At 53.1% G+C, this 25,263-nt stretch overlaps 5 protein-coding genes across 7 annotated transcripts; 1 reads left to right on the top strand and 4 right to left on the bottom strand.

Moving 5' to 3' along the window:
- Positions 1-1,853: 1,853 nt before the first annotated feature.
- Positions 1,854-5,767, bottom strand: LOC116654151 (killer cell lectin-like receptor subfamily B member 1B allele B). Its single transcript, XM_032448007.1, is given in 4 exon segments — positions 1,854-2,224; positions 2,298-2,407; positions 2,925-3,090; positions 5,682-5,767. Coding segments are annotated over 4 exon segments (489 nt in total). The 3' UTR covers positions 1,854-2,097.
- An 865-nt stretch (positions 5,768-6,632) lies between these two features.
- On the bottom strand, positions 6,633-10,095 carry LOC107321550 (myelin-oligodendrocyte glycoprotein-like). 3 transcript variants are annotated; one of them, XM_015878565.2, is made up of 4 exons: positions 8,372-10,091; positions 7,678-8,019; positions 7,209-7,313; positions 6,633-6,896 (listed from the first exon to the last, which is right to left on the bottom strand). In XM_015878565.2, exons 1-4 carry the CDS (start codon positions 8,469-8,471, stop codon positions 6,823-6,825), a joined length of 621 nt encoding a protein of 206 aa, XP_015734051.1. In that variant the 5' UTR covers positions 8,472-10,091; the 3' UTR covers positions 6,633-6,822. The 3 variants fall into 3 exon arrangements, with proteins under 3 accessions (XP_015734051.1, XP_032303876.1, XP_032303877.1); XM_032447985.1 differs by having other exon boundaries at positions 6,802-7,313; positions 8,372-9,063; positions 9,793-10,095; XM_032447986.1 differs by having other exon boundaries at positions 6,802-7,313; positions 8,372-8,778; positions 9,793-10,095.
- Positions 10,096-10,965: 870 nt separating this feature from the next.
- On the bottom strand, positions 10,966-18,559 carry LOC107321554 (class II histocompatibility antigen, B-L beta chain-like). Its single transcript, XM_032448004.1, is given in 8 exon segments — positions 10,966-11,314; positions 11,413-13,950; positions 15,151-17,302; positions 17,568-17,598; positions 17,694-17,975; positions 18,062-18,307; positions 18,310-18,330; positions 18,419-18,559. Coding segments are annotated over 6 exon segments (1,137 nt in total). The 5' UTR covers positions 18,510-18,559; the 3' UTR covers positions 10,966-11,314; positions 11,413-13,950; positions 15,151-16,836.
- Positions 14,925-16,926, top strand: LOC107321555 (C-type lectin domain family 2 member D-like). Its single transcript, XM_015878573.2, is given in 5 exon segments — positions 14,925-14,982; positions 15,194-15,280; positions 15,767-15,939; positions 16,254-16,360; positions 16,633-16,926. Coding segments are annotated over 5 exon segments (516 nt in total). The 3' UTR covers positions 16,724-16,926.
- Positions 18,560-18,984: 425 nt separating the features above from the next.
- Positions 18,985-24,311, bottom strand: TAPBP (TAP binding protein). Its single transcript, XM_015878556.2, has 8 exons — positions 24,206-24,311; positions 23,905-24,114; positions 23,237-23,476; positions 21,866-22,210; positions 20,750-21,088; positions 19,376-19,465; positions 19,189-19,214; positions 18,985-19,066 (listed from the first exon to the last, which is right to left on the bottom strand). Exons 1-8 carry the CDS (start codon positions 24,234-24,236, stop codon positions 19,055-19,057), a joined length of 1,293 nt encoding a protein of 430 aa, XP_015734042.1. The 5' UTR covers positions 24,237-24,311; the 3' UTR covers positions 18,985-19,054.
- Positions 24,312-25,263: the final 952 nt, after the last annotated feature.

Below are 25,263 nucleotides of genomic sequence, written 5' to 3'. Positions count from 1 at the left end.
ACCTCCCCTGCTCTGTGATTGGATATTATGCATAGCTTAAAGGGGTGTACACGTAGCAGACCCTGTATATAAACAAACACCACGAGGCAATAAAGAAGCCATTTTTTACTGTTCACGAAATTAGTGTCTGTATGTAGTTATTAGCCTTGACCTGGTGATTGGTCAGTTAAGCAAAGCAGAGCATGAAGAACGAATAGTCTCTGATTCTACAGACCATCGGGTGGGCAGAAGGGCGGGGACGGGGAGGGGGCGGGGGGCGGGTGTGAGCCCTGACTGTGCCCGAAAGGAAGTGGGAAATCACTCCCTTTTGCTGCCTTTCTTCATGCTTCTCACCCCAGTTTTGCACACTTCTTCCAGCTCACAGCACACTCTGCATCCCCTCACAGATCACTTCTCCCTCACAACCACTGGGTCCTGCCTGCCTGCAAAGCAGCTGCTCAGCTCTCCTTTGCAGCCCTTATTCCCACAGACCCCATGCAAAACTACCTCCATCTCCATCCTTTCTTCCATTGGCAAGGGATGACCACAGGATCACTCATTTCTCTGCTCATGGTGAGGATGGGAGGGGGTTCAGCAGAAGCTCTCCCTTGGAGTTGTAGAGTGCTGTCCCGAAGCCTCTACTTTCCTTGCACAAAAGGAGAACCATTTGTGTAGGGGGAGGGTCCAGGATGTGGTTGCAGTGTGAACAAAACCAGCCTGCTGTTATAATTCTCTTCCTGCCTGCTGCTTTCATTTTTGAGGGCTGGAAGGGCAGCACGGGTAGACAGCAGCATGGGTCCAACACTTCTACGTCTGCTATGGAAACAGGAGTCCAACAAAACAATCCAGGGAACCACGAGATGAAGGATATCAGTATTGATGGAGTAACGTGGAGTACCCAGCAAAAAATAAATAAATAAATAAATAAATACAGTCAAAAAAGGGGAGAAAAGAGCAAAATCACATCTGCTCTCTGCTCGACCAGGTTCAAATGAAAAGGGGTGAGAAGGAAAAGCCCCCACGTGCAGCTGCTCATCATTCCTTTCTGGGTAGTGCTGGAAGTCCTTGTCCTCCTGCTGCTGGTGGAAGTGATACAGGTGTGCCACCGAGCATCCCCATGGTGAGGGTGCCAATATTTTGGTATAGAATGAGGGATTTCAGGGTTTTCATAGAGTCTTGAGAAGCTTCCCCAGATAAAGACCCAATCCTAGAAAAGGGGGCACCAATACTGTGCCCTAAACCAGGAGCTACTTAACCTTCCCAACCATTCACAGAATCACAGAATGACCCTGGTTGTTGTGATGGGGGAACATGTCAAAGACCTTGCTCAGGTCCAGGTAAATGACATCGGTCGCTTTCCCTTCATCCACCTACACCGTCACTCCATCATAGAAGGCCACAAGATTAGTTAAGCATGACCTTCCCCTGGTGAAGCCGTGCTGGCTGTCTCGGATCATTCCAAAGGCATCACCCCATATTGGTTCATCTCATTCCAAAGCCCATTGGAAAGATGGAAAATTAATAAAAATAAATCTCACTTTTCTGTCCTTTGCATCTCAGTGGCCCAATTTTCCCCTACTCTGTTACTGAGATTCCATTCAAGACTCTCTCCCAAGGGACTCTTCCTAATTATGGGACAGCCGTAAAGAACTCCAAGGGAGAGCTTCTGCTGAACCCCCTCCCATCCTCACCATGAGCAGAGAAATGAGAGATCCTGTGCTCACTGCTATGGGTCTCACCCCACACCTGGCACAGCTCCTTCAGGGTCACGTCTATGACCCTGGCTGCGTCCCCATCCCCTCCAAGATGGAATTCCTATTGCAGGAAGACAAAGGAAATGAAGCAGAGAGGGAACAGGCCAAATAGATGCATTATGCATGAACAACAGCCGTGTTTTATTTATTCATGTATTTATTATGGCAAGAAATAACACAGGATGATGAGCTGATTGCATGAGTGCATACAGTGATGTCACCCCGTGTGCCCGGGGAGCGCTGGGCTCTGCACACCCCCAAATCCTTCCAAAGCCATATTGCAGAGCTTCACCCCAATGCTTAGGGCTTATAGAATGGGCACACATCAGGGTGAGGGGCTGCGTTCCCCTCCATCTCCTTCACATTATGGCTGGAGACGTAAAGGTTCTTTCTGGCAGACCCACTTGTGTTCACCGTTACAGTCATCCTCCTCCACTTGGCTGTTCTTGAAGGTCCCGCAGTGATTCTCCACCACGGGAAGGTGACCAAAGCTGCCAAATAAGGCTGTTTGCACCCAAAACACACGACCAGATGGAGGCAGGCAATGCTTGCACAAATACTCACTCTGTGCTATTGAACGAGGACTTGTCCACCCATTGCCATTCATTTCTGGATACTTGTAATCCAATCCACACCGGATGATTCCCCACACCTGCCATTGCCTTCAGCTCATCCTGGGAAATGGCACCAAAATCCTTCTGCAAGGGGCTGGTGGGGTGCAGGGCCGCCAAGTCTGCCTTGTTGGACCCCCAGCAGATGGGATGCAGACAGCAGCCATGCTTGGAATGCTGCCTGGCTCTGGAGGAGGCTCAATGGGTGGCAATGGCTTCAATCCAAGATGGTGGCACTGCTGTGACCACCTGAGCTCTGCTTCCATCCCTCATCTTGTTTGAAGGGTGGGAAGGGTACACAACCCCCATGTGCCCACCCCGAACCTCAACCCTGATGCTCTTAAACAGTAACAAGCCCAACCCCACTGTGCATGACCCCAACCCCATGTGCCTCCTGCCATGTGCTGACCCCTAACCCTAAAGGACGTAATCCAGACCACAACCCCTCTGCTGATGCTTCAGCCCCATTTGGGTTTGGAAACACTCACCCTCCTGCTGACACCCAGTCACTCCAGAGAACTTTTCTCCCACCAAACCAACACGTTTTCAGGTCCTTTCCAGTTCCCCTCTCTATTCTTACTTTTTTTGCCACGTTCCGGATCACCACAAGCTGAGACTGCTGATATTCACACTCCTTTTGAGCTCGTGTCCAGATCCCCTTTTCTATGGAAAGCCCGTAGCATCGGTCCTCTAAAAGCCTCCAGAACTAGGGGCAGAGCAGGCAACAACAAAACCCCAAACTGAGCCTGCAACGAGCACCCACTATACATAGCAACCCTTACCGTGATGCTGCTTAGCAGGAGACCAACAGCCCATAGGATGCTGTAAAGTGGAATAAAATAAAGATGGCAACAGAGATGGCAGCAGAGATGGCAGCAGAGATGGCAACAGATTTTCAAAATGTTATTTATAAGGAAAAACTCACTGATATTAATGCTTTCACTGGGAAATGCTGAAGCTATCTCCACCAAGGAGCAGTCTCCAAAAGATGCTGCTGTAGTGGTGGTCAGCCCTTAAATGAGGCCTAGAAGAGATGGAGTCCAGCTCCACCCTTCCAGGAACACAGCTGAATTACTCTCACCTGTGCTCCCACAGCTGACCCAACACTCGTCTCAGCTGATTAATCAGAGGTTCAGCCTGCAATTACCAGTTTCCCATACACTCCACCCATTCACAACTTGAACCAATGGTGAGGTTTCCCTTATTACAGAGATTCAACGCGACACTGATGCAATTTCCTATTGCAATGACGTTGATATAATTTGAGTGATGATTTGATGGAGATTCACAGTCTTCCGTGGGCCAGTGCTTGACTGCTGTCACTGGAGACAAGCCATCGTGAGGTGCAAGTCTATTTGTGTTTCATCAGTCCCAAGCGAATCATCCTCTGGTAATCCTAGACACTCAGAGACTCAGGGAGAGTAGTGTAAATGTTTCAAAGGCACCAAGAGGGGAAGGACCACCTTCCAGGGCAAGATACAGGCCGTATTCTTATCTTGGGTCAATACTTCAGCTTGTACCGGGTTATCCCCTGGTAGCCAATACCATACCCTTTCGCCAGATATTTGTGGTTGTTGAACTATATCTGGTACCAAAGGAGGCATCTTAATCTGCCATAGGGACATGATAGGTGTCCCTTTGGCAATGAAGATTGGAGCATTGACCACAATGTCAGTAACCACGTACCTATCACCGAGGTGGCTACCCAACCTCCCACCTCCAATAATCTCCCCCAAGGTGCAAGTAGGCCACACCACTTGGGTCCTACCTGCACCTTCCAGGGCCAATTTATCTTATGGATTCCTGGTTCTAAATTCTCAGGGGCAGGGAGCAGAAGATTATTTTCATTACCAAGCCGGGGTTTTCCCTGATTATCAGTTCCCCTTAATTTGGATCCTAAGAGGGGTGGCCCATATTGTCTGTAGCATTTTCAGGGCACTGGGTCTGCCATCTCGAGGTCTTTCAGTTAGGTCCCACAGCATTTCATCTAGTCTTTTTGTCCACCCCTGCATGGACTGGGAGTCTGTCTTCAGGGCAGTCTTGAGAATACCATTATAGCATTCAATAAGGCCTGCCCCAGTTGGATTATATGGTAGGTGGAATCGCCATTCGATGTTGTTCTTTTCTGCCCAGCACCGTATCATTGCACCAGTAAAATGAGTCCCTTGGTTGCTTTTGATAACTTGAGCTGTCCCATACGCAGACTTCAGTTTAGTAAGTGCCTTGATGGTATATGCCTGATTTGCTTTTGGCAACGGATAGGCTTGCAGCAGCCCACTTTCAGTATAAAAGTGGGTCAGGGCATATCTTGCCCCCTCAGACCAAGGGAGGGGCCCAATGTAATCAACTTGTCATATTTGGAGAGGTCTATATCCTCTAGCAATGTGGGCTGTTGTTTTAGGCAACGGTCTCGGTCTCATCTTTGAGCAAGCACCGCAATCTTGACATGCTTGGGCAATATCAGATAGTTGTACAGGCAGCCCCCATGCTTTAGCGGCTGCCCACATTATCTTTTGTCCAGCATGCCGTAGCTTCTGATGTAACCAACGGGCAGTGTTTTCAGACTGCGAATTCTTAATCCATCGTATTCGTGCCAGTGTGTCAGCTTCATCATTTCCCAGTGACTGCAGGGGTTGATGAACAGAGACATGGTAGACACGTACTGTGCAGTGTTTGACTGCATTCCATATGTCTAACCACATGTCTTAACCCCAGATTAGTCAGGTGTGGATAGTCCATCCCTGGGTGGCCCACTGCATAATCCAAAGAGTGAGCCCCCGGTACACAGCCCAGCTATCTGTGCAGATGTTCAGGATACCATCACCGGGTTCCTTGGTTATAACCATCCACACAGCTCACAGTTCTGCCCATTGGCTGCCCTGACCATCCCCCTCATCAAACCAAATTGTCTAAGGAGAGGGATGGTATGCTATTGCTCGCCACTTGCTTGGGTTGCCTTTGCTGAATCCATCTATGTACCAGGCATCATCAGGAATAGGATATCTTCCTTACAGAACGGGACTTTTCTCTGGTGGAGCGATCGTCGTTTCTTTTGGTGTGTGTCGCTATGATATGTTACTGGGCCTAGGATTTTTTGTCATTCTTCTTTCAGCAGTGATGAAGACAGACTACTTCTCTGGTTGAGATAGACAGCTCATCGTGCTACCATTTGTGCTTGGGCCACCCCTGTTTTAGGGAGGAGGGTCAGATCCCTTACCCACAAGTGGATTGGCAAAGTAGTTTTAACTATAACCTCTGCTGTTTGGGTTATCGGCTCTAGTGCTTGTAATGCCCAATAGGCAGCCAAGAAATGTTTTTCGATCATGCTAAAACTTACTTCTGCTCTGTGCCAAACCTGAGACCAAAATCCAACAGAGGTCCGAACAGAACTCTGGCATTGCCACAGGCCGCAGCCAAAACCATCCTGAGTAACATGAACATCTAATTCAGCTGGGAGGGTAAGATCAGATATACCCAGTACCTGAGCTTGTTTAACCGCCAGTTTTGCCTGTTGGAAAGCATCCTGTTCAACCTTCCCCAGTCCCATGACTGCCACTTCTTTGTAAGTTTATATAATGGTCTCAGCAGCTGCACTAAATGAGGTATAAAGGAGCACCAGTATCCCAGTATACCCAAGAATTCCTGCAGCTGCTTTGATGTTGTAGGGACTGGAAAAGCCTGGACTTTGTCTATCACCACACTGGGTAGTACTTTGGTTTTCCCAGACCTAAGTACTCCCAGGAATTTCACAGATAACCTTGAACGTTCTGTTGGTTTATAGCCCATCCTCTTTTCTGCAGATAAGCTGTTAACAAATCTGCTGCTTCTCCCACTGCCTCTAATGAGTCAGATGTCAACAGGAGATCGTCAATATAATGATATAAATAGACGTTATCCGGTTTCTCCCAATTAGCCAGGTCACGCACCACCAAATTATGACAATAGGTGGGAGAGTGCATGTACCCTTGTGGTAGGACCTGAAAAGTCCACTGCCTGCCTTCTCATGTAAATGCAAACTGATCTTGTGATTCTTCACTTATCGGAATACTGAAGAATGCATTTGCTAAATCTAGGACACAATGGTATTTCTCTACTTAGTGTGTCCATTAGGGAGGCAATATTGGGTACAGCCACATGAATAGTCGGTGTGACCTTATTCAGTTCTCTATAATCTACTGTCATTCTCCACGTTCCATCCAACTTCCGCACTGGCCATATTGGGGAATTATATGGGCTATGTGCAGGCCTTATAATTCTTTCTAATTCCTGCACCGTTTTCATTATTTCCTCTTGCCCACCGGGAGTCTATACTGTTTCACATTAGTGATCTAGTGTGGCTTTGGCAGACAAATAGGCTCATGTTACATGTTTTGGAAACAGATACCCAAAGATTATTGTAAGGTAGAATAATACAAAGTTACTAATAAATATTCAAAGATTATTGTAAGGCAAAATAATAGAAAGATGGTAATAAATATTCAAAGATTATTGGAAAGTGGTGGAAGGGGCTGGGAGGACTCACTCTCTGCTCTGTGCTCTCTGCTCTGTGCCGCTGGAAAACAAAGCAGAGGAAGAGGTGGTCAGTGGGGCAGCTTGGTTTGTTGGGATGACTCCAGAGGTTCTGGACCTTTCCACCTGCCCCATGGTCCAGCCACATTCTTATCCTATTAATCCTCTCCTTTTACCCCTTCCTTCATTCCCAAAAGAAAGGAAAACATTATTAAATGAGCAACATGAAAATCTTAGGAAAAATCCCCCTTCCTCCTCCTGTGTAGCTCCATGGAGCAGAGCTCAGCACCACCCCAACCACCCCTGTCACTGCAGAACACCTCCCTGTGCTCCGTCCCCTCTGCTCTCAGCTCACCTTGCTTTCTATAGAGAAAAATGTTGAATAAAGCTGACCCAACCAGAAGTATGATGACCACAGCCAGAGCCACCTTCCAGGGTCCTTCATTCTCACAAAAAGGATCTGGAAAATGCAACAGGAAAAGGGTTCCTTTTTCATTCCCATAAGTGGAAAAGAAAGACTCAGACTTGGGTGACCAGGGAACCCAAAGGGGCAGCAACCAGGGAGCAGTGACGCACAACGGCAGCGCCCCCAGCTTGGCACAGCTGGAGGAGCAGCTCAGCATTGGGTGCCAACTGCAACAGGGACACGAATTAACCCATCTCACAAGCCCAACCCAGCCATCTCATCCATGCGGATCCATCCCCAAATCACACCGTGCACCTGTTTCAACTCCAGCATCTCATGGGGTAATTTAGCACAGACCCCTTCCAAAGGCTGTATGTTCAAAGTCAGCTCTCCCTCCATGGACACCCCAGAAACTGACCTGACACCTCCAGCTTCACCACAGCATATGCATAGCCATCAAAGTCTTGCACAGTGCAGATATAGGACCCACTATCGGCAGACGTCACTGCAGTGATGAGCAGATCCAGGTTTCCATCAGACAGGCCATCCCTGAGCAGTTCTGTCCTCCCTTTATATTCATCCATCTGCTCCAGGTCCAATCCATTTTGGTAGTGGTGCACGAGACCAGCAGACCGGTGCTGGACCCATCTGATGTCTGAGCTCCAAGCATCCTTGCATGGGGACAAAAGACAGCGCAGCACAACGTCCTGTCCCACGATGGCAGAGACACGATGGTTTGGTGCCACCACCCTGAACTGGGCTGGGCAATGAGAAGGACACAGAGAGATGGTGAGATGGTTGCTGTGTGAACGTGAGGCATGGAGCAGCACAGGGTGAGTCGGTGTGTACTCCATCCCATGTCAAAGCACTGGAGAGGGAGCAAGAAGGAGTGGGAAAGGATTCATGGGAGTGGGTGCCCACTCACAACGTGTGGTGGAGGTGGAAAAGGGACAGAAATTCTACCCAAAATCATATGTTTCATGAAAGAACCAAAGTAAAAGCGAAACCCAAGTAGGGCTGGGTGCTGGGCTTTGGTACTCCCTGCCCCACAGCTGCTTCCCAGCCCCACAGCAACACCTGTGCCAGGCACAGCAGCCCCACAGGACCCCTACCTGATCCCAGATGGAGGAGGTGCAGAGCCAGAAGATGAGCCAGGCGGGTCTTCCAGGGATGGGAGAAACTGGGGTGGTTGCAGCCTGATGTGAAGCCCATCTGTGCTGGAGGAGAGGAGGAGGGAAGGAGTTGGGGAAAGGAGAGAGAGGAAGGAGACAGAGAAGGAGATGATGGAGAATGATGATGATGGAGTAGAAGATGGATAAAAAATGGTTAAACGATGAGAAAAGAAGACTCAGAAATGAGTTGGAGAATGAAATGGAGAAGGAGATGGTGAAGGAGATGAAGGAGAAGAAGGGGAAGAAGATTTGGAAAGAAGATGGGGAAAAAGTTTGGGAAGGCAGGAAGAAACTGTAGGAGATCCTTGGCAACCGATGTATCCTCCTCTGTATTCCTTCACTTCATCCTGAGAGTGGGGGAAAAAAGGGGAAAGAGCAAAAGCAGGAAGATGTGGCCCTTCCTCAAAATGGCGCGTATTGTGGGTGTTGCTTCACCTGTTGTGGCGGGGAGGATAGGCGTGATCAAGTCACAGATTGGTCAAAGATAAGGGAAGCTACTGAGAAGAGAAGGCTGTCTTCTCCTGCGGTGGCGGACGCATTTCCTGTTACTGTTATACGGGTTCCAGTCAGTCATGCCCCAGGCTCCAGTTGGTCCCTTTGGCAGCTGAAAGTGGTTGCTCGGCTGATAGAGGCTATCGAAAAGAAGGGGCTGAGATCGCCTTGGACACTGAATGCACTTGAGTGGCACAGGGTCCTCTGCTCAGATCGACAGATTAAAGCAACTGAGCGCTCTGATCTACCCCGAGCCGTGCATGATCCAGTCATAGTGGACTGCCTTAAGCTTTGGCATGTTGGTCTGACAAGCAGGAAAATGCTACGACACAGGTGCTGTCAGAGCATTTGATAGGTGTGGGTAACATCAGACACACAGTCCACCACAATAGGGCAGCTATAGATTTTTTTCTTCCTTGCCCATTCACATGGTTTCCAAGATGTTGAAGGCAGGTGTTGCTTCACCATTTAACTGCTTCACCACAATGGTGTCTGTATGCAGTTATTGGTCCTGCTCTGGTTATTGGTAAGTTACGCAAAGCAGAGCATGAAGAACTAGCAGCTCTGGTTCAACAGGGTGAGGGAAGATGCCCAGCAGCAGAGTTCCCATGCAGGACGCAGCAGTTTTGCTGCCAGCACCAGGAAGCAGCTTCCCCTCCTTTCCCTGCTGGGAAATCACTCCTTTTTGCTGCCTTTCTTCATGCTTCTCACCCCCGTTTTGCACACTTCTTCCAGCTCACAGCACACTCTGCATCCCCTCACATATCACTTCTCCCTCCCTCACAACCAGTGGGTCCTGCCTGCCTGCAAAGCAGCTGCTCAGCTCTCCTTTGCAGTCCTTATTCCCACAGACCCCGTGCAAAACCCACCTCCATCTCCATCCTTTCTTCCATTGGCGAAGGATGACCACAGGATCACTCATTTCTCTGCTCATGGTGAGGATGGGAGAGGGTTCAGAAGAAGCTCTCCCTAGTAGTTCTAGAGTGCTGTCCCAAAACCTCACCTTTCTTTGCACAAAAGGAGAACCATTTTTGTAGGGGGAGGGTCCAGGATGTGGTTGCAGTGTGAACAAAACCTGCCTGCTGTTATAATTCCCTTCCTGCCTGCTGCTTTCATTTCCGAGGGCTGAACGGGCAGAACGGGTAGACAGCAGCATGGGCCCAACACTTCTACGTCTGCTATGGAAACAGGAGTCCAACAAAACCATCCTGAGAACCACAAGATGAAGGATATCAGTATTGATGGAGTAACGTGGAGTACCCAGCAAAAAATAAATAAATAAATAAATAAATAAATAGAGTCAAAAAGGGGGAGAAAAGAGCAAAATCACATCTGCTCTCGGCTCGACCAGGTTCAAATCAAAAGGGGTGAGAAGGAAAAGACCCACATGCAGCTGATCATCATTGCTTTCTGGGTAGTGCTGGAGGTCCTTGTCCTCCTGCTGCTGGTGGAAGTGATACAGGTGTGCCACCGTGCATCCCCATGGTGAGGGTGCCAATATTTTGGGTATAGAATGGGAGATTTCAGGGTTTTCATACAATCTTGAGGTGCTTCCGCAGCAAAGACACAATCCTACTAAAGGTGGCACCAATGTTGTGCCCTAAACCAGGCGATGTTCAACTTTCCCAACCATTTCAAAGGCATTAAGTCATCTTGGTTCATCCCATTCCCACAACATTAGCAGGATGGAAAATAACAATAAATCCCACTTTTCTACTCTTTGCATCTCAATGGCCCAATTTTCCCCTATTCTGTGGCCAAGCTATCATTAAGGACTCTCTCCCATTGGACTCTCCCTAATTATGGGACAGAAATATGGAACTCCAAGAGAGAGCTTCTGTTGAACCCCCTCTCATCCTCACCATGAGCAGAGAAATGAGTGATCCTGTGCTCACTGCTATGGGTCTCACCCCACACCTGGCACTGCTCCTTCAGGGTCACGTCTATGATCCTGGCTGCGTCCCCATCCCCTCCAAGATGGATTTCCTATTGCAGGAAGACAAAGGAAATGAAGCAGAGTGGGAACGGGCCAAACAGATGCATTCTGTGTGAACAACAGCCCTGATTTATTTATTCATGTATTTATTATGGCAAGAAATAACACAGGATGATGAGCTGATTGCATGAGTGCATACAGTGATGTCCCCCCGTGTGCCCGGGCAGTGCTGGGCTCTGCACGCCCCAAACTCCTTCCAGAGCCGTATTGCAGAGCTTCACCCCAATGCTTGGGGCTCTTGGGGTGGGCACACATCAGGGTGAGGGGCTGCGTTCCCCTCCATCTCCTACACGTTATGGCTGGAGACGTAAAGGTTCCATCTGGCAGACCCACTTGTGTTCACCGTTACAGTCATCCTCCTCCACTTGGCTGTTCTGGAAGGTCCCGCAGTGATTCTCCACCACGGGAAGGTGACCAAAGCTGCCAAATAAGGCTGTTTGCACCCAAAACACCCGACCAGAAGGAGGCAGGCAATGCTTGCACAAACACTCACTCTGTGCTGTTGAAGGACGACTTGTCCACCCATTGCCATTCATTTCAGGACACTTGTAATCCAATCCACACCGGCTGATTCCCCACACCTGCCATTGCCTTCAGCTCATCCTGGGAAATGGCAACAAAATCCTTCTGCAAGGGGCTGGTGGGGTGCAGGGCCGCCAAGTCTGCCTTGTTGGACCCCCAGCAGATGGGATGCAGACAGCAGCCATGCTTGGAATGCTGCCTGGCTCTGGAGGAGGCTCAGTGGGTGGGAATGGCTTCAATCCAAGATGGTGGCACTGCTGTGACCACCTGAGCTCTGCTTCCATCCCTCATCCTGTTTGAAGGGTGGGAAGGGGACACAACCCCCATGTGCCCACCCCGAACCTCAACCCTGATGCTCTTATATAGTAACGAGCCCAACCACAGTGTGCCTGACCCCACCCCCATGTGCCTACTGCCATGTGCTGACCCCTAACCCTAAAGGCCATAATCCAGACCACAACCCCTCTGCTGATGCTTCAGCCCCATTTGGGTTTGGAAACACTCACCCTCCTGCTGACACCCAGTCACTCCAGAGCACTTTTCTCCCACCAAACCCACACATTTTCAGGTCCCATCCAGTTCCGTGCTCTATACTGACCCTTTCTGCCACGTTCTGGAGCACCACGAGCTGAGACTGCTGATATTCACACTCCTTTTGAGCTCGTGTCCAGATCCCCTTTTCTATGGAAAGCCTGTAGCATCGGTCCCCTAAAAGCCTCCAGAACTGGGGGCAGAGCAGGCAGGCAGCAGGGGCTGCAGAGAAAGAGCCGTGAGCATCTCCTGGTGGTGAGAAATCCCAGCCAGGAGGATTTCCTTGGGAAGGCCATTACCTGCAGAGCTGTTCCATGTCTGTTGGCAGAAGTACTGCTCAATGGAGGGATTCCCACTCAGCTCCATCCCGTTCCTCTCGCTGGGCTCAGGGCAGTGCAGTGCAGCGCTTGGAGGTGGGGATGTTTGCTGAAAGACTTTTGGGCACAAAGTGGGGTGAGACGTGGCCCTATGGGGACAACCCCATGGAGAGCAAGCAGGGTTCGGCTTGAATCCTCCAGCTCTAGTGCAAACCCTTTCTGGTTCCAGTTGCATTCAGTCAATTCAGTCATATAAAATCATATACAAGCATTTCATTAATCCCCCACCCAGCTTTAAGTGTGTGGTGTATCTCTCATGGAGTGCTGCTTTGGGATTCCCGACCCCATTGCAAAGCCCCAACCTGGCTTTGGGCAGAAAGAAGGTGTTTTCTGCTCAGAAGAGCTTTGGTTTCCTGTGCAGCGGATGTGGTTGGGATCTGGTCACTCACCCCACATGCTGAGCCCCACCACCAGCAGCAGCAGCAGCAGCAGCTCCAGCATGCAGGACTTCAGGAGGATTTGGTGCCAGTGGGGGCACACGGTAGGACCTGGAGGAGTCCAACAGTGTGAAAAATGACATTTGGTTCTTAAGAAAACACGTATTTAAAGCATTTAATAACATTTTCCAAGTCAGTTCTCCTTAATAAAGCTTCTCTGATGGCACAGAAGTTGACGGCTGCTTCCCTTCCTCCACAATATGGGGTCCCCAGACCCTTCCCATTGGTTCCCAGGCCGTGTATGAGCAGAAGTTGGTGGATGTTTGGTTTCCTCCAGTTCTGGGCTGCCCAGACCCTTCCCAGTGGCTCCCAGTGGTGCCCAATGGGGAAGGAGGTGGTGCAGAGGAGTGACAGCAGCATGGAGCACGGGATGGGCTCCCATTGGAGGTGGGTTGGACACAGGGACATCGCCTCCATGTGAGGCTTTGGAGGTGGGGAAGGCCCTGCAGGTCCCATAGAGCACATTGTGGAAGCTCTGCAGCACCCACACCCTGGGAAACCAGGCAGCTTTGGGACAGCTGGTGGCTGGCAGGACTGGGATCTCCGCAGCCCTTCTGCTACATGGACCCAGGATGCGTTTGCCACCATCTCATGCATCGTCTTCCATTTGCTCACATTGGCTTTCCTGATTTGGGATGATTTTGGCCCCAAACCATCGCACCTCTGGCCATTCCCAGGATTCCTTCTCCCCCAGCCCTTCCTTCTCTCCCCTACACCAGCCAGGATCCACCCGCAACCCAAACAACAAGAGCCCAAACCCAGCCTGAAATGAGCACCCACCACACAAAGCACCCCTTACCGCGCTGCCGCTGAGCAGGAGACCAACAGCCCATAGGATGCCTTACATCAGCGTTCATCATTTCCTCATCCATGGCTCAGAAGTTCACCAGAACGGCCCCAAAATGACCAAGTCCTGCAGCAACTTCTTGCTTTCTGACCAACCCACCTGTGTCCACTACCAGGAAATGGCATTGGCTGTGCTTGGTCGTCTTGGTTTTGCCTTCAGATAACAACAGAACCAAACACCAACACAACCAATCGGGGTAGATGCAGCCCTGCAGCCTTTCCCTTTGGGGCGACACAGCCCATGTCTCATCTTGCAGCTCTCTGAGGGATGGAAACAACTCTGGGTTCAGCGGTGGCAGTGAGCGACGCGGTGCTGAGCTGTGGGGTAAGCAGCATGGAACAGGGTCATCACAACTTATGTACACTTAAATATCCCCATAAGAAGTAAGAAAGGATGGAGATGGAGGTGGGTTTTGCATGGGGTCTGTAGGAATAAGGGCTGCAAAGGAGAGCTGAGCAGCTGCTTTGCAGGCAGGCAGGACCCACTGGTTGTGAGGAAGGGAGAAGTGATCTGTGAGGGGATGCAAAGTGTGCTGTGAGCTGGAAGAAGTGTGCAAAACTGGGGTGAGAAGCATGAAGAAAGGCAGCAAAAAGGAGTGATTTCCCAGCAGGGAAAGGAAAGGAAGCTGCTTCCTGGTGCTGGCAGCAAAACTGCTGCATCCTGCATGGGAACTCTGCTGCTGGGCATCTCCCCTCACCCCTTCCCATCTGCCCTGCAGCATCCACGTGGAAATCCCCCACTGAAAAAGCCCATTTGATGAACATTTCTTTTTACATTCAGCATCAGATGGACACAGGCAACAGGTTGGGGTCAGCAGGGAGGTTTTGGGGTTCTATCTTCTTGCTTGAGCCTGGCTTTGAGTCAAGGGGGATAATCCCATTGCAAGGGGAGGGTGGCGTTTAACTGCAGTTGATAATAATGAGTGGGAATGGGAGGTGATGTGATTGCTTGGGGGGTGGGGGTGGGAAAGCTCTGATTTTCCCCATAGACAGGCGCTGATGTAGCTGTTCTTGTTGTTTATTTATGGGGGGAGGGCCATGGGGAGTTTTTTACCCATATATTAAACTGCCTTTATATTCAGTCCTCTCTTATTGCCTATCTCTGGCAATGATGGGACTTCTCCTTGTTGTCTTCTACATGACAATCATAACCACAGAGGCAGGAATTGCGTTTCTTTTCAGTCTCTGCAATGAGTTTTAGCACCCAGAAATGGATCCTTCATGGGTCTCTGCTTGTGGGGTGCTGCTGATGGGGGCAAGTTTTGCTTTGCAGGTGAAGTGGAAGAACCACAATGTAAGAAATGAGGGAATATCCCAACTTTGGGGGAACAGAACAGAGCAGGAGGGAAGGTAACAGCATAACCATGCCTTGAACACACCTATTTGTTTATATTATAGTCATTAATTACTTCTTATTTATTCAATTATATGATGGTTTCGTCATCATTAATTATAATTAACCCACCCTGAGTCATTATTTGGGGGAAAAAAGGCATTTTGGGGGCCTGCTGCTCAAACCTGGGCTGCGTTGTTGACCCATTGGAGGTCTCTTCTCCCATAGGTCCCAGCCATAGGCCATGCGTTACCATCCAGCTCACGTTGGCAGCTCTGTTCACGGTGCTGCTCATCACTGCTGTTGCCTTTGCAGGTGAGTGCTGAGGGTTCCAAAGAGCAGAGAAAACCATTTGGGGTCATTGTGTGCATCCCACCTTGGGATCTGTGACCTCAGGATACACAACCACAGGGCTGTGCCCTATGTAGGATTATCTGTGCCCCTACAACCATGGCCAAGGAGCTGTGCCCTATAAGTGTAGGGCATCACAGTGGGCAGGAAAACCTTCCTCCAGAAGACCAACCCCTTCTCTGGGGCTTCTTTGCATCTGGCGTTGACCAAAACTGGACTATTTATGAGGATAAAATGGGCCGTGTCTTTGCTGGTTGTCCATGAAGAAAGAGATGCTGGCACGAATCTCACCAAGCCCAGAGGTCTGCAGGACCAAAAGAAATCTTTTCTCACCCATTAACAACTGATAACTCCACCTGAGGGCACTTTTAGGCTGGAAATCTACACTGGCAGCAGTTTGGAAGGTGCAGCTCCTGCCATTTCTCATCCCTTTGGCTCTGTCCATGGCAGTGCAGGCATTCCAGCCCCATCCCCAGCCCTGTGCTCAGTGTCCCTTCGACTGGATTGGATTCAGAGGAAAGTGCTACCGCTTCTCAGAGGATGAAAGCAATTGGACTTCCAGCCACAACAACTGCTCTGCTCTCGGTGCTTCCTTGGCTGTGTTGGACAGCGCTGAGGACTTGGTGAGGGGGACACAAAAGAGCCACCAATGGATCTTCTCCTCCTGCGGGCTTCTTGGCTGCTCTGTCAGTATTTCCTTTCTGGTTTCAGGCTGAGGAGGTGGATGGTGGTTGCCTTGAGGGTAGGTTGGTCCACTGCTCCAAATTCAAAAGGAAAAGGCAATAGAACTATCAAGCAGCCACTCTGCCTTAACGATGATGAGCTTCAGTAATGGATTGGGCCATTTCAAGCACTGAGATCATTGGTTGAAAGGGTTCTGCAGGCAATGGAACATCCCAAAGCATCCCATGACCTGTTCCCTCTCCTCTCTTTGCAGAGCTTCGCAATGAGACACATAGGCAGCTCCCCACACTGGGTTGGCCTCACACGGGAAGGCCAAGAGCATCCATGGCAATGGCTGAACCGCTCTCCTTCATCTCACCCGTGAGTTCCCATCCTTGTCTTGGAAGCTGCAGCTTTTCCAGACATGAAATGTCCATTTCTGAGCCTCGGGAGCATTTCTGGTGCTGCTTTATGTGGTGAGATGTGGGGAAGGCGCTTTGCACCACTTGGAGTCATACAAGTTCATTCAGCAGCAGAAGTGGGGCAGGAAAAAGAGATTCCCATTGACTTAATCACATTCTGTTTAGTTTCACCACTGCTATTCCCCACCACCTGAGCTCTGTCTGTGTGTGTCTGTCTGTCCATCCATCCAGGTTCCAGGTGCAAGGCGATGGTCCCTGTGCATACCTGGGGGAGGCCGGGCTCAGCTCCTCCCACTGCAGCCAGCGCAGGAATTGGGTTTGAACCAAACCCGCCTTGCAAAACCCGAGCAAGAACTTCTGCATCAGCACCTGAGCTGCTCCCGGACCCCAAAACGCCGTGCAAGAAGGAAGAAACCAAGGCACAGAGCTCCGCTTTCAGCTGCTCTCGGAAGCAACGGGAGGGCAATGCGCTCCTCCAGCCCAAGTCCCACAGTGCCGCCTATGGGGCTGCGCGGAACAAAGCAATGCTGTTTGCTCATGGGAAACGCTTCTTCGGTGCTCTCCTCCACTCCTACGTGTACAGCAGACCAATTCCTTCTGCCCATTTGATGCAATAAAAGAGCATATTAGGTGAAAGGACCCAAACCACCTTCTGGGACTGAACGGAATAGAAGAGCACAGACCGCCCACTTCCTTCCCCTGCCGTCGCACAACAGAAGGTCCCCATGGATGTGCAGACAACGGGACAGCGTCGGAGCGGCTTCTTCTTGGGGAGGGCACGGAGCGGGCGTTGCGGCGGCACGGGGGAAGCGTGGGGGGGCAACACGAGGGAGAGCCGCGGCCGGGAGTGCGGGGGGTGTCGGTGGAGCGGCTCGGCGGAGCAGCAGCTAATTCAGCATCCCTGCGGGGAGACGGGCAGAGCTGAGCCCAGCTCGGGGCCGGGAATAGGAAGAGGAAAAGGAACGGGAAAAGGAATGGGATGTTACCTGGAGCGGTGGCCACGGGTTGCCCTGAAACACAGCGAGACGAGGTCAGAGCGGTCGTAACCCCCCTCCCATAGACTCAGCCCCGCTCCCCAGCGCTCACCTTTCTGACTGCGCAGGAACATGAAGAGCCCCAGCGCCAGGAAGACGAGCCCCAGCACGAAGCCCCCCACGCCCGTCAGCATTTTGCTCCTGCCCGCGTCCGACGGCGGCTCTGCGGGGACCAAGGCGGGGGCTCAGCGCCGGGGGACGACGCTCCGCCCTTCCCCCCTTCCTTCTCCCCTTCCTCATCCCCGGCTCGGGCCTTACCCCAGGGCTGGCTGATGCCTTGCGGCAGGCTGGCGTGCTCCACCCGGCACTCGTAGCTGTCCCCGCGCCGCGGGACGGTCTCCAGCACCACCAGCACCTGGTACGTCCAGTCCCCGTTCTGCATCACGTCCGTGGACACCACGCGCTCCGTCTCCTCCCTCCCGTTCTGGAACCACTTCACCTCGATCTCCGGCGGGTAGAAGCCCGTCACGTAGCACGCCAGCCGGTCGCTTTCGCCCAGGGAGCCCGACTGCAGCGCCGAGACCCTCACCTTGGGCTGCACTGCGGGGCACGGCGGGAGCGCTGCGGACCGACCGCCACAGCGCGGCGCCTGCCCGTCCGTCCGCGCTGTGCCCCGCCGCACTCACCGCTCCTCTGCGCCGTTACGGGCTCAAGCGCCCCGTAGTTAAGCCGGCAATACCTGTCCACCTGTCCCCGTTTGTACTCCAGATACTCGGTGTCGCTGTTGAAGTGCTCAGCTTGCAGCTCCCCCAGCGGTGAATCGGCCACATATTTCCCCACGTCGCTGTCGAAGTGCATTAACTGCTGCCGGTTATAGATGTGCCTGTCTACATATCTCACCCGCTGGGTGCCATTGAGGAAGTGGCACTCAATTGTACCCTCCACTGGAAGAACGCTGCGGGCAGACGGCACGGTCAGGGCTCACAGCCGCCCTCAGCCAGACCCCCCACCCCCTCCCCTTCCCCGCTGCCCCCCAAGCTCACCCGAGGGCCGCGTTCCGTAGGCAGACCGGGCTCCCAGCGCCAGCAGTGCCACCAGCACGGCCACCGCCGCCGGGACGCGCCCGCTCCCCATGGCTGCTGCCGCCCGACGATGGGGGACCCGGCATCACGCTCCAGCAGAGACCCCGGGGCCGGGCGGTGAGGCCCAATGAGGGGCGACGGTGGTGGGAGGCGTCACCCGTCTCCAGGCAGAGCTGGGCGCAGCGGGGCTCCCTAACACTCTGCCCCCATCCCACCGCCCCACGGGGGTTTCCACGGCCCTCGTCCCACCCTATGGTCCCCCCTCGATATCACCACGGTCATTCATTGTTCACCACTATATGGCCGTGGTCATTCAATAGTCTCACCGTAACGATGCCACTTTCTGACCCCATTCTCATCCCATACTCCCCCTTTTTGTCAGCCCAATCTAATCCCAGTGTCACCCAGTTGTCCCCAGCACCACTCAGCTACCTCACCAACCCAAGACTTCCTCCCATTGCTCCCAGTTTGCTCCCAGTTCCCTCCCTTCCCCCCCCCCCCAGTCTGGTTTGTGTGGACACATGGAGACTAGAGAGAACTTTGGGGTGAAAACCCCTTTATTATCTGGAGCTGAGGTGCTGAGAGCTGGAGTGGAGGTCACTGTGATTTCTGCAAGACACGGAGGGTTGGAGGGTGGGATGAGAATGGTGAGTTTTGGGGTGCTTGGAGGTGTTTTGGGGGGGTATTTGGGGTTTTTGGGGGTATTTGGGGTTTCTTGGGGGGGATGTTACCTTGGTTTCCTCTTCGGGTCGTGCAGCTGAGGGGAGAGAAAGAGTGAGTGGATGGGGATGTGGGGACATGGGGACACAGCATCATTAAGATACTAGGACATAGTGACGTTGTTCATGGGGTCATAGGGCCATTGGGATATTGGGGTGTGAGTATGTGGGGGCACTGGGAGCTGGGAACAGCCCTCACCTTTCGGGTAGAGCCAACGGATGAGGCCACAGAGGATAAAAGCCACCAAGAAGAGTCCTGTGATGTCCTCCAGGTGCGGCCCCTCAGTGCCTGTGGGGACAATGACTGCCCTAAGCAGAGAGGCACCACCTTGGGTTCGGTCTCCAACCCTGGGGCTGGGGTCCTTTGGTGTCCCCAACCCAAATCCATTATCTCTGGTCGTCCCAAGCCATCCTCCTGATGTCCCCATGACCCTCCTAACCACTGTCCCAGTGTCCCTTGGTGTCCCCAACCTCAGTTCCAGTGTCCCTTGGTGTCCCCAGCCATGATCCCAATGTCCCCATGACCCTCCTAACCAAGGTCACAGTATCTCTTGGTGTCCCCAACCTCAGTTCCAGTGTCCCAGCCACAATCCCAATGTCCCCATGACCCTCCTAACCATGGTCCAGTATCCCTTGGTGGTCCACCATATCCTCAGTTCCAGTGTCCCTTGTGTCCCGCAACCACGATTCCCTAAGTGTCGCCTTAGACCCTCCTAACCATGATCCCGATATCGAACCCTTGGTGTCCCCCTAAAACCACACCGATCTCAATGTCCTTAGACGATCTAACGTCCACGGTACTCGCGCGTAATCTCTTCCGGTCGTTGCCCGCCCAACCTGCAGCTCCAGTGTCCCTTGGTGTCCCCAACAACGAATCCCAATGTCCGCTTAGACCGCATCCTAACCATGATCCCAATGATCCTCTTGGTGTCGCCTAACCACGATCTCAATGTCCCTGTAGACCCATCTAACCCACGGTCCCCGGTAATCTCTTGGTGTCCCCTCAACCTTCAGTTCGCAGTGGTCCCGCTGGTTGTTCCCAGCCATGAATCTCATTGTCGCCTCAGACCCGTCTAATCTACTTGTCCAGTTCCCTTGGTGCCCCAACCTCCATTTCCAGTGTTCGTTAGATCCTCCTAAACCCATGATGGTGCCCAAGTCCTTTTGGTGTCCCCAGCCACAATCTCAGTGTCCCTTAGACCCTCCTAACCACAGTCCCAGTGTCTCTTCGTGTCCCCAACCATGATCCCAATGTCCCTTGGTGTCCCCAACCACGATCCCAATGTCCCTTAGACCCTCCTAACCATGATCCCAATGACCCTTGGTGTCCCTAACCACGATCTCAGTGTCCCTTAGACCCTCCTAACCACAGTCCCAATGTCTCTTGCTGTCCCCAGCCTCAGTTCTAGTGTCCCTTGGTGTCCCCAGCCACTATCCCAATATCCCTTAGACCCTCCTAACCATGGTACCAGTATCTCTTGGTGTCCCCAACCATGATTCCAATGTCCCTTAGACCCTCCTAACCACAGTCCCACCATCCCAATACCTCCCATATCCCCACATCCCCCCTCACCAGCCAAGAGGAGTCGGACAGAGACTCGTATTGGTTTGTCCAATGCACCGTGGGTGACAACGCAGCTGTAGACATCCCCATGGTGTTGGGGATGTGCAGGGACCAGCCGTGCTGCTGCTGTCCTGCTGTAGGTTCCATCAGCAGCCCGGCGATGACTTGAAGTCCAGCTGTCCATCACTGAGCCCCCTGTTGATCGCGATGGCCTCGACTTCTCTGCACGGCGCTGCCACGTCACGGTCACATCCAAGGGGTAGAAGCCAGACACGTGGCACCGCAGTTCTGCTGACATCCCCGGGGTCACCACCAGGTTCTTTGGGGACAGTATCACCTTGGGGGGTGCTGGGAGACACATAGGGGGACATTGGTCCTATATAGCCCATAGGGCTCCATCCTATTGGGCTCATCCATGCCTATGGACCTACAGGGGAACTGTGGTGTGATGCCAACCCATCCTATGGGAATCATCATCCCATATATCATATCATATCATATCATCATATCATATCATATCATATCATATCATATCATATCATATCATCATCCTATAGGATATTATATATATCATCATATCATACTATAGGACTCACATCCCCCATAGGAACACCACCCAGTCCCATCCACCCTATAGCCCCCATAGGAATACCACCCAATCCCATCCACCCTACAACCCCCATAGAAATACCACCTGGTCCCATCCACCCTATAGGCCCCATAGGAATACCACCCGGTCCCATCCACCCTACAGCCCCCATAGGAATACCACCCAGCCCCATCCACCCTATAACCCTCATAGGAATACCACTCAGTCCCATCCACCCTATAGCCCCCGTAGGAATACCACCACCCAGTCCCATCCACCCTACAACCCCTATAGGAATACCACCCAGTCCCATCCACCCTACAGCCCCCATAGGAATACCACCCAGTCCCATCCACACTACAGCCCCCATAGGAATACCACCCAGTCCCATCCACCCTATAGCCCCCGTAGGAATACCACCAGGTCCCATAAGTCCTATATGACCAACATGAATACCACACATTCACACACACCCCATAGAAACAGCACCCAACCCCACACCCCATAGGAACACCACCAGCCCCACATGGACTCACCAAAGACACTGAGCTGCAGCACCGTCTGCGCGTGCCCATGGGGCAGGAACACTGAGCAGATATAGGTGCCCTCATCCCCCGGTGATGGTCTCGCCAGGCGCAGTGTCACCGCTGTCACCCCGTCCCCATCCCGTGTCCCCAGCAGCAGTTCAGCCCCAGGGGTGGCACGGGGGGCACGGGCGCTGGTGCTGTCATAGGCCAGCAGGACCTGCCCTGCACCCCTGCTTTGGTGACGCCACTCGAGGACAAAAGGGGATGGAGGGGCAGCGAAGGCGCAGTGAAGATGGATGGGGGACCCCGCATGGCCATGGAGGGTCGGGGTGTGGGTGAGCACCGCCAGGGACACTGTGGGGACACGGGGAGGTGAGGGGACATTGGGGACAATGGTGGGACATGGGGAGGTGAGGGGATATGGGGATACCAAGGGGACATAGGGACACTGGGGGGACATGGGGAGGTGAGGGGACATAGGGACACTGAGGGGACACAGGGAAGTGAGGGGACATGAGGACATTGGTGGATATGGGAAGGTGAGGGGACATGGAGATGAGAACACTGGGGGGACATGGGGACATTGGGTGATGTAGGGAGGTGAGAGGACATGGGGACACTGGGGGGACATGGGCAGGTGAGGGGACATGGGGACATGAGGGGACATGGAAATACCAGGGGGACATAGGGACAATGGGGGGACATAGGGACACTGGGGGGACATGCGGACAGGAGGGGACACGGGGATACCAGGGGGACATGGGGATACTACGGGGATATGGGGACAATGGTGGGACATGGGGAGCTGAGGGGATATGGGGACATTGGGGGGACACAGGGAAACTGGGGGGACATAGGGACAATGGGGGACATGGGGAGGTGAGGGAACATTGGGGACAATGGTGGGACACAGGGAGGTGGGGGGGCATGGGGACAATGGGGGGACATGAGGGCAGTGGGGGGACATGGGAAGGTGAGGGGACATAGGGACACTGAGAAGTCATGGGGAGCTGAGGGGACATGGGGATACTAGGGGTACATAGGGACACTAGGGGGACATGGGGACACCAGCAGGATATAGGGATACTGGGGGAACATGGGGACGTGAGGGGACATGTGGATGGGAGGGGACGTGAGAACACTGGGGGGCATGGGGACATTGGGTGATGTGGGGAGGTGAGGGGACATGGGGACACTGAGGTGACATGGGGACAGGAGGGGATATTGAGGGGACATGGGGGAAGTAAGGGGACATGGGGACACTGGGGGACTTGGGGAGGTGAGGGGACACAGGGCATAGGGACATTGGGGGACATGGGGAGCTGAGGGGACATGGGGACACCCAGGGAGGGATACCCCAGTCCCGTCCCCCCCCCTTACCGGCAGCAGTGATGGTTCCTTCTGTGTTCGTCCCCCCCTGCAGCAGCGCAGTGGCACCGTACTGGGGGGTCCCCACCGCCGCCACCCACCACTGCCCCCCCGCGGTTGGGGGGCTGCGGGCGTCGGGGTGCAGAGGGCGGCTCCATGGGGCAGAGCCGGTTTGGGGGTTGGTAGGGTTCAATTCACAGCTGGGGGGTGTCCGGGGGGGGACCCCGAGTGGGGTCAGAGCTCCCCAGGGGTCTGCGGGGGGAGAAAGGAGTGAGAGGGATGAAGGGATGGGGGGCTGGGGGGGGGGGGGGGGCGTAATGGGGTCGTTTTGGGGTTAATGGGGACACTGGGGATAGTGTGGGAGCTATTGGGGGTTAATGGGGTCTCTGGGGGATATAGGGGGTGCATTAGGGACGCTTGGGGGTAATGGGAATATTGGGAGTAATGGGACTCTTGGGGATCTTGGGGGCGGTAATGGGGATTTTGGGGGACATTGGTGCCATTTTGGGGATGATAAGGGACCGTGGGGACATGGAGGAGCGATAGGGACATTGGGAACGTTGGGATGATGGGGACATAGGGGATATTTTGGGGGGCGATGGGAGTATTATGGGAAGTAAAGGAGATGGGGACATGGGAGTGGGGGGGAGGACAAAGGATGGTCACAGCACCCCACGTACCGCTGATATTGAAGGTGACTTCGGGCTCCGGACCGGGTTCGGGGGGGGTCTCCGCGTCCCCCCCAAAGCGCAGCAGTGCGGGACGGGTATTGCCCCCCCCCGGCAGCGCACCCCCGCGCCCCACCCCATCCAGCAGAGCGCATCGAATCGGAGCGGGGGGGGGCGGAGAAGAAGCGGCGTCTTTAACCCTAAATTGGGACCAGCAGAGCCCTGGGGGTGGAGGAGAAGCTCAGCACGGAGGATGGGGGGGGCAATTTAAGGGTGGGATATGAGGGGGTCCGGGGGGGGGGTCGGGTCTCACCCGCTAGCAGCAGCCGCAGCCCCGCAGCCATCGTTCTCCACTGCTTTCGCTTTCAGCTCCGCTGTGGCCACACCTCCCTCCCGCCCCCTCCCCTGTTACTTCGTCAATATTGATTATAAATCCCTGAAAACCATTAAAAAATGGGGGGTCGGGGGGGTCGGAGAGGGGAAACTCATTCAGAAACGGTGGTGGAGAGGGGACGTGGGTGGGATATCCCTGTTTTCCCCACATGCTGATCTAAACCAGCCACTATCACCCACCCCAGAGCCATGGGTGACGTAAAGATCAGATTAAAGCACATATTTGACCCTTCAGTGCTTCCATGGGGGGGTCTTCGGGGGGGTCTTTGTGATCTTCAGTGGTCTTTGGTGGCCTTTGGTGATCTTTGGTGGTCTTTGGCCATCTTTGGTGGTCTTTGGTGGTCTTCAGAAGCCTTCAGTGGCCTTCAGTGATCTTTGGTGGTCTTTGGCGATCTTTGGTAATCTATGGAGATCTTTGGTGATCTTTGGCAATCTATGGAGATCTTTGGTGATCTTTGGTAATCTTTGGTGGTCTTTGGTGATCTATGGTGATCTTTGGTGATCTTTGGTGGTCTTTGGTGATCTTTGGTGGTCTTTGGCCATCTTTGGTGATCTTTGATTGTCTTTGGTGGTCTTCAGAGGTCTTCAGTGGCCTTTGCTAATCTTCAGTGGTCTTTGGTGATCTTCATTGGTCTTTGATAAAGATGTTGAGGAGACAGACCCCCTGGGGACACCATTTGTCATTTGTGAGAAAAGGGTGACAAAGAGGTGACCCTGGCATGACTATGGTGAGTCCATTGGGTGACCAGGGGGTGACCACAGCCACATAGTGGGGTGAACACTGGATGGCCATGCTGGGATCAAAGAGGAACCATCGGGTGGGACGAGGACCGTGGGGACCCCGTGGGGCGGTGGGAAGGGGACAGAGTGTCAGAGGGAGCCTCGCTGCGCCCAACTCTGCCTGGAAACGAGTGACACGTCCCCGCCCCGCCGCTTCTCATTGGCCCTCCCCGCCCGGACCCGTGCTCTTTGCGACCG

The sequence above is a fragment of the Coturnix japonica genome, chromosome 16 (assembly GCF_001577835.2).
Source record: "Coturnix japonica isolate 7356 chromosome 16, Coturnix japonica 2.1, whole genome shotgun sequence".
Lineage (NCBI taxonomy): Eukaryota > Metazoa > Chordata > Aves > Galliformes > Phasianidae > Coturnix > Coturnix japonica.
Note: the sequence above shows the minus strand (reverse complement) of the source record. Positions and strands in the feature narration are given on the sequence as shown.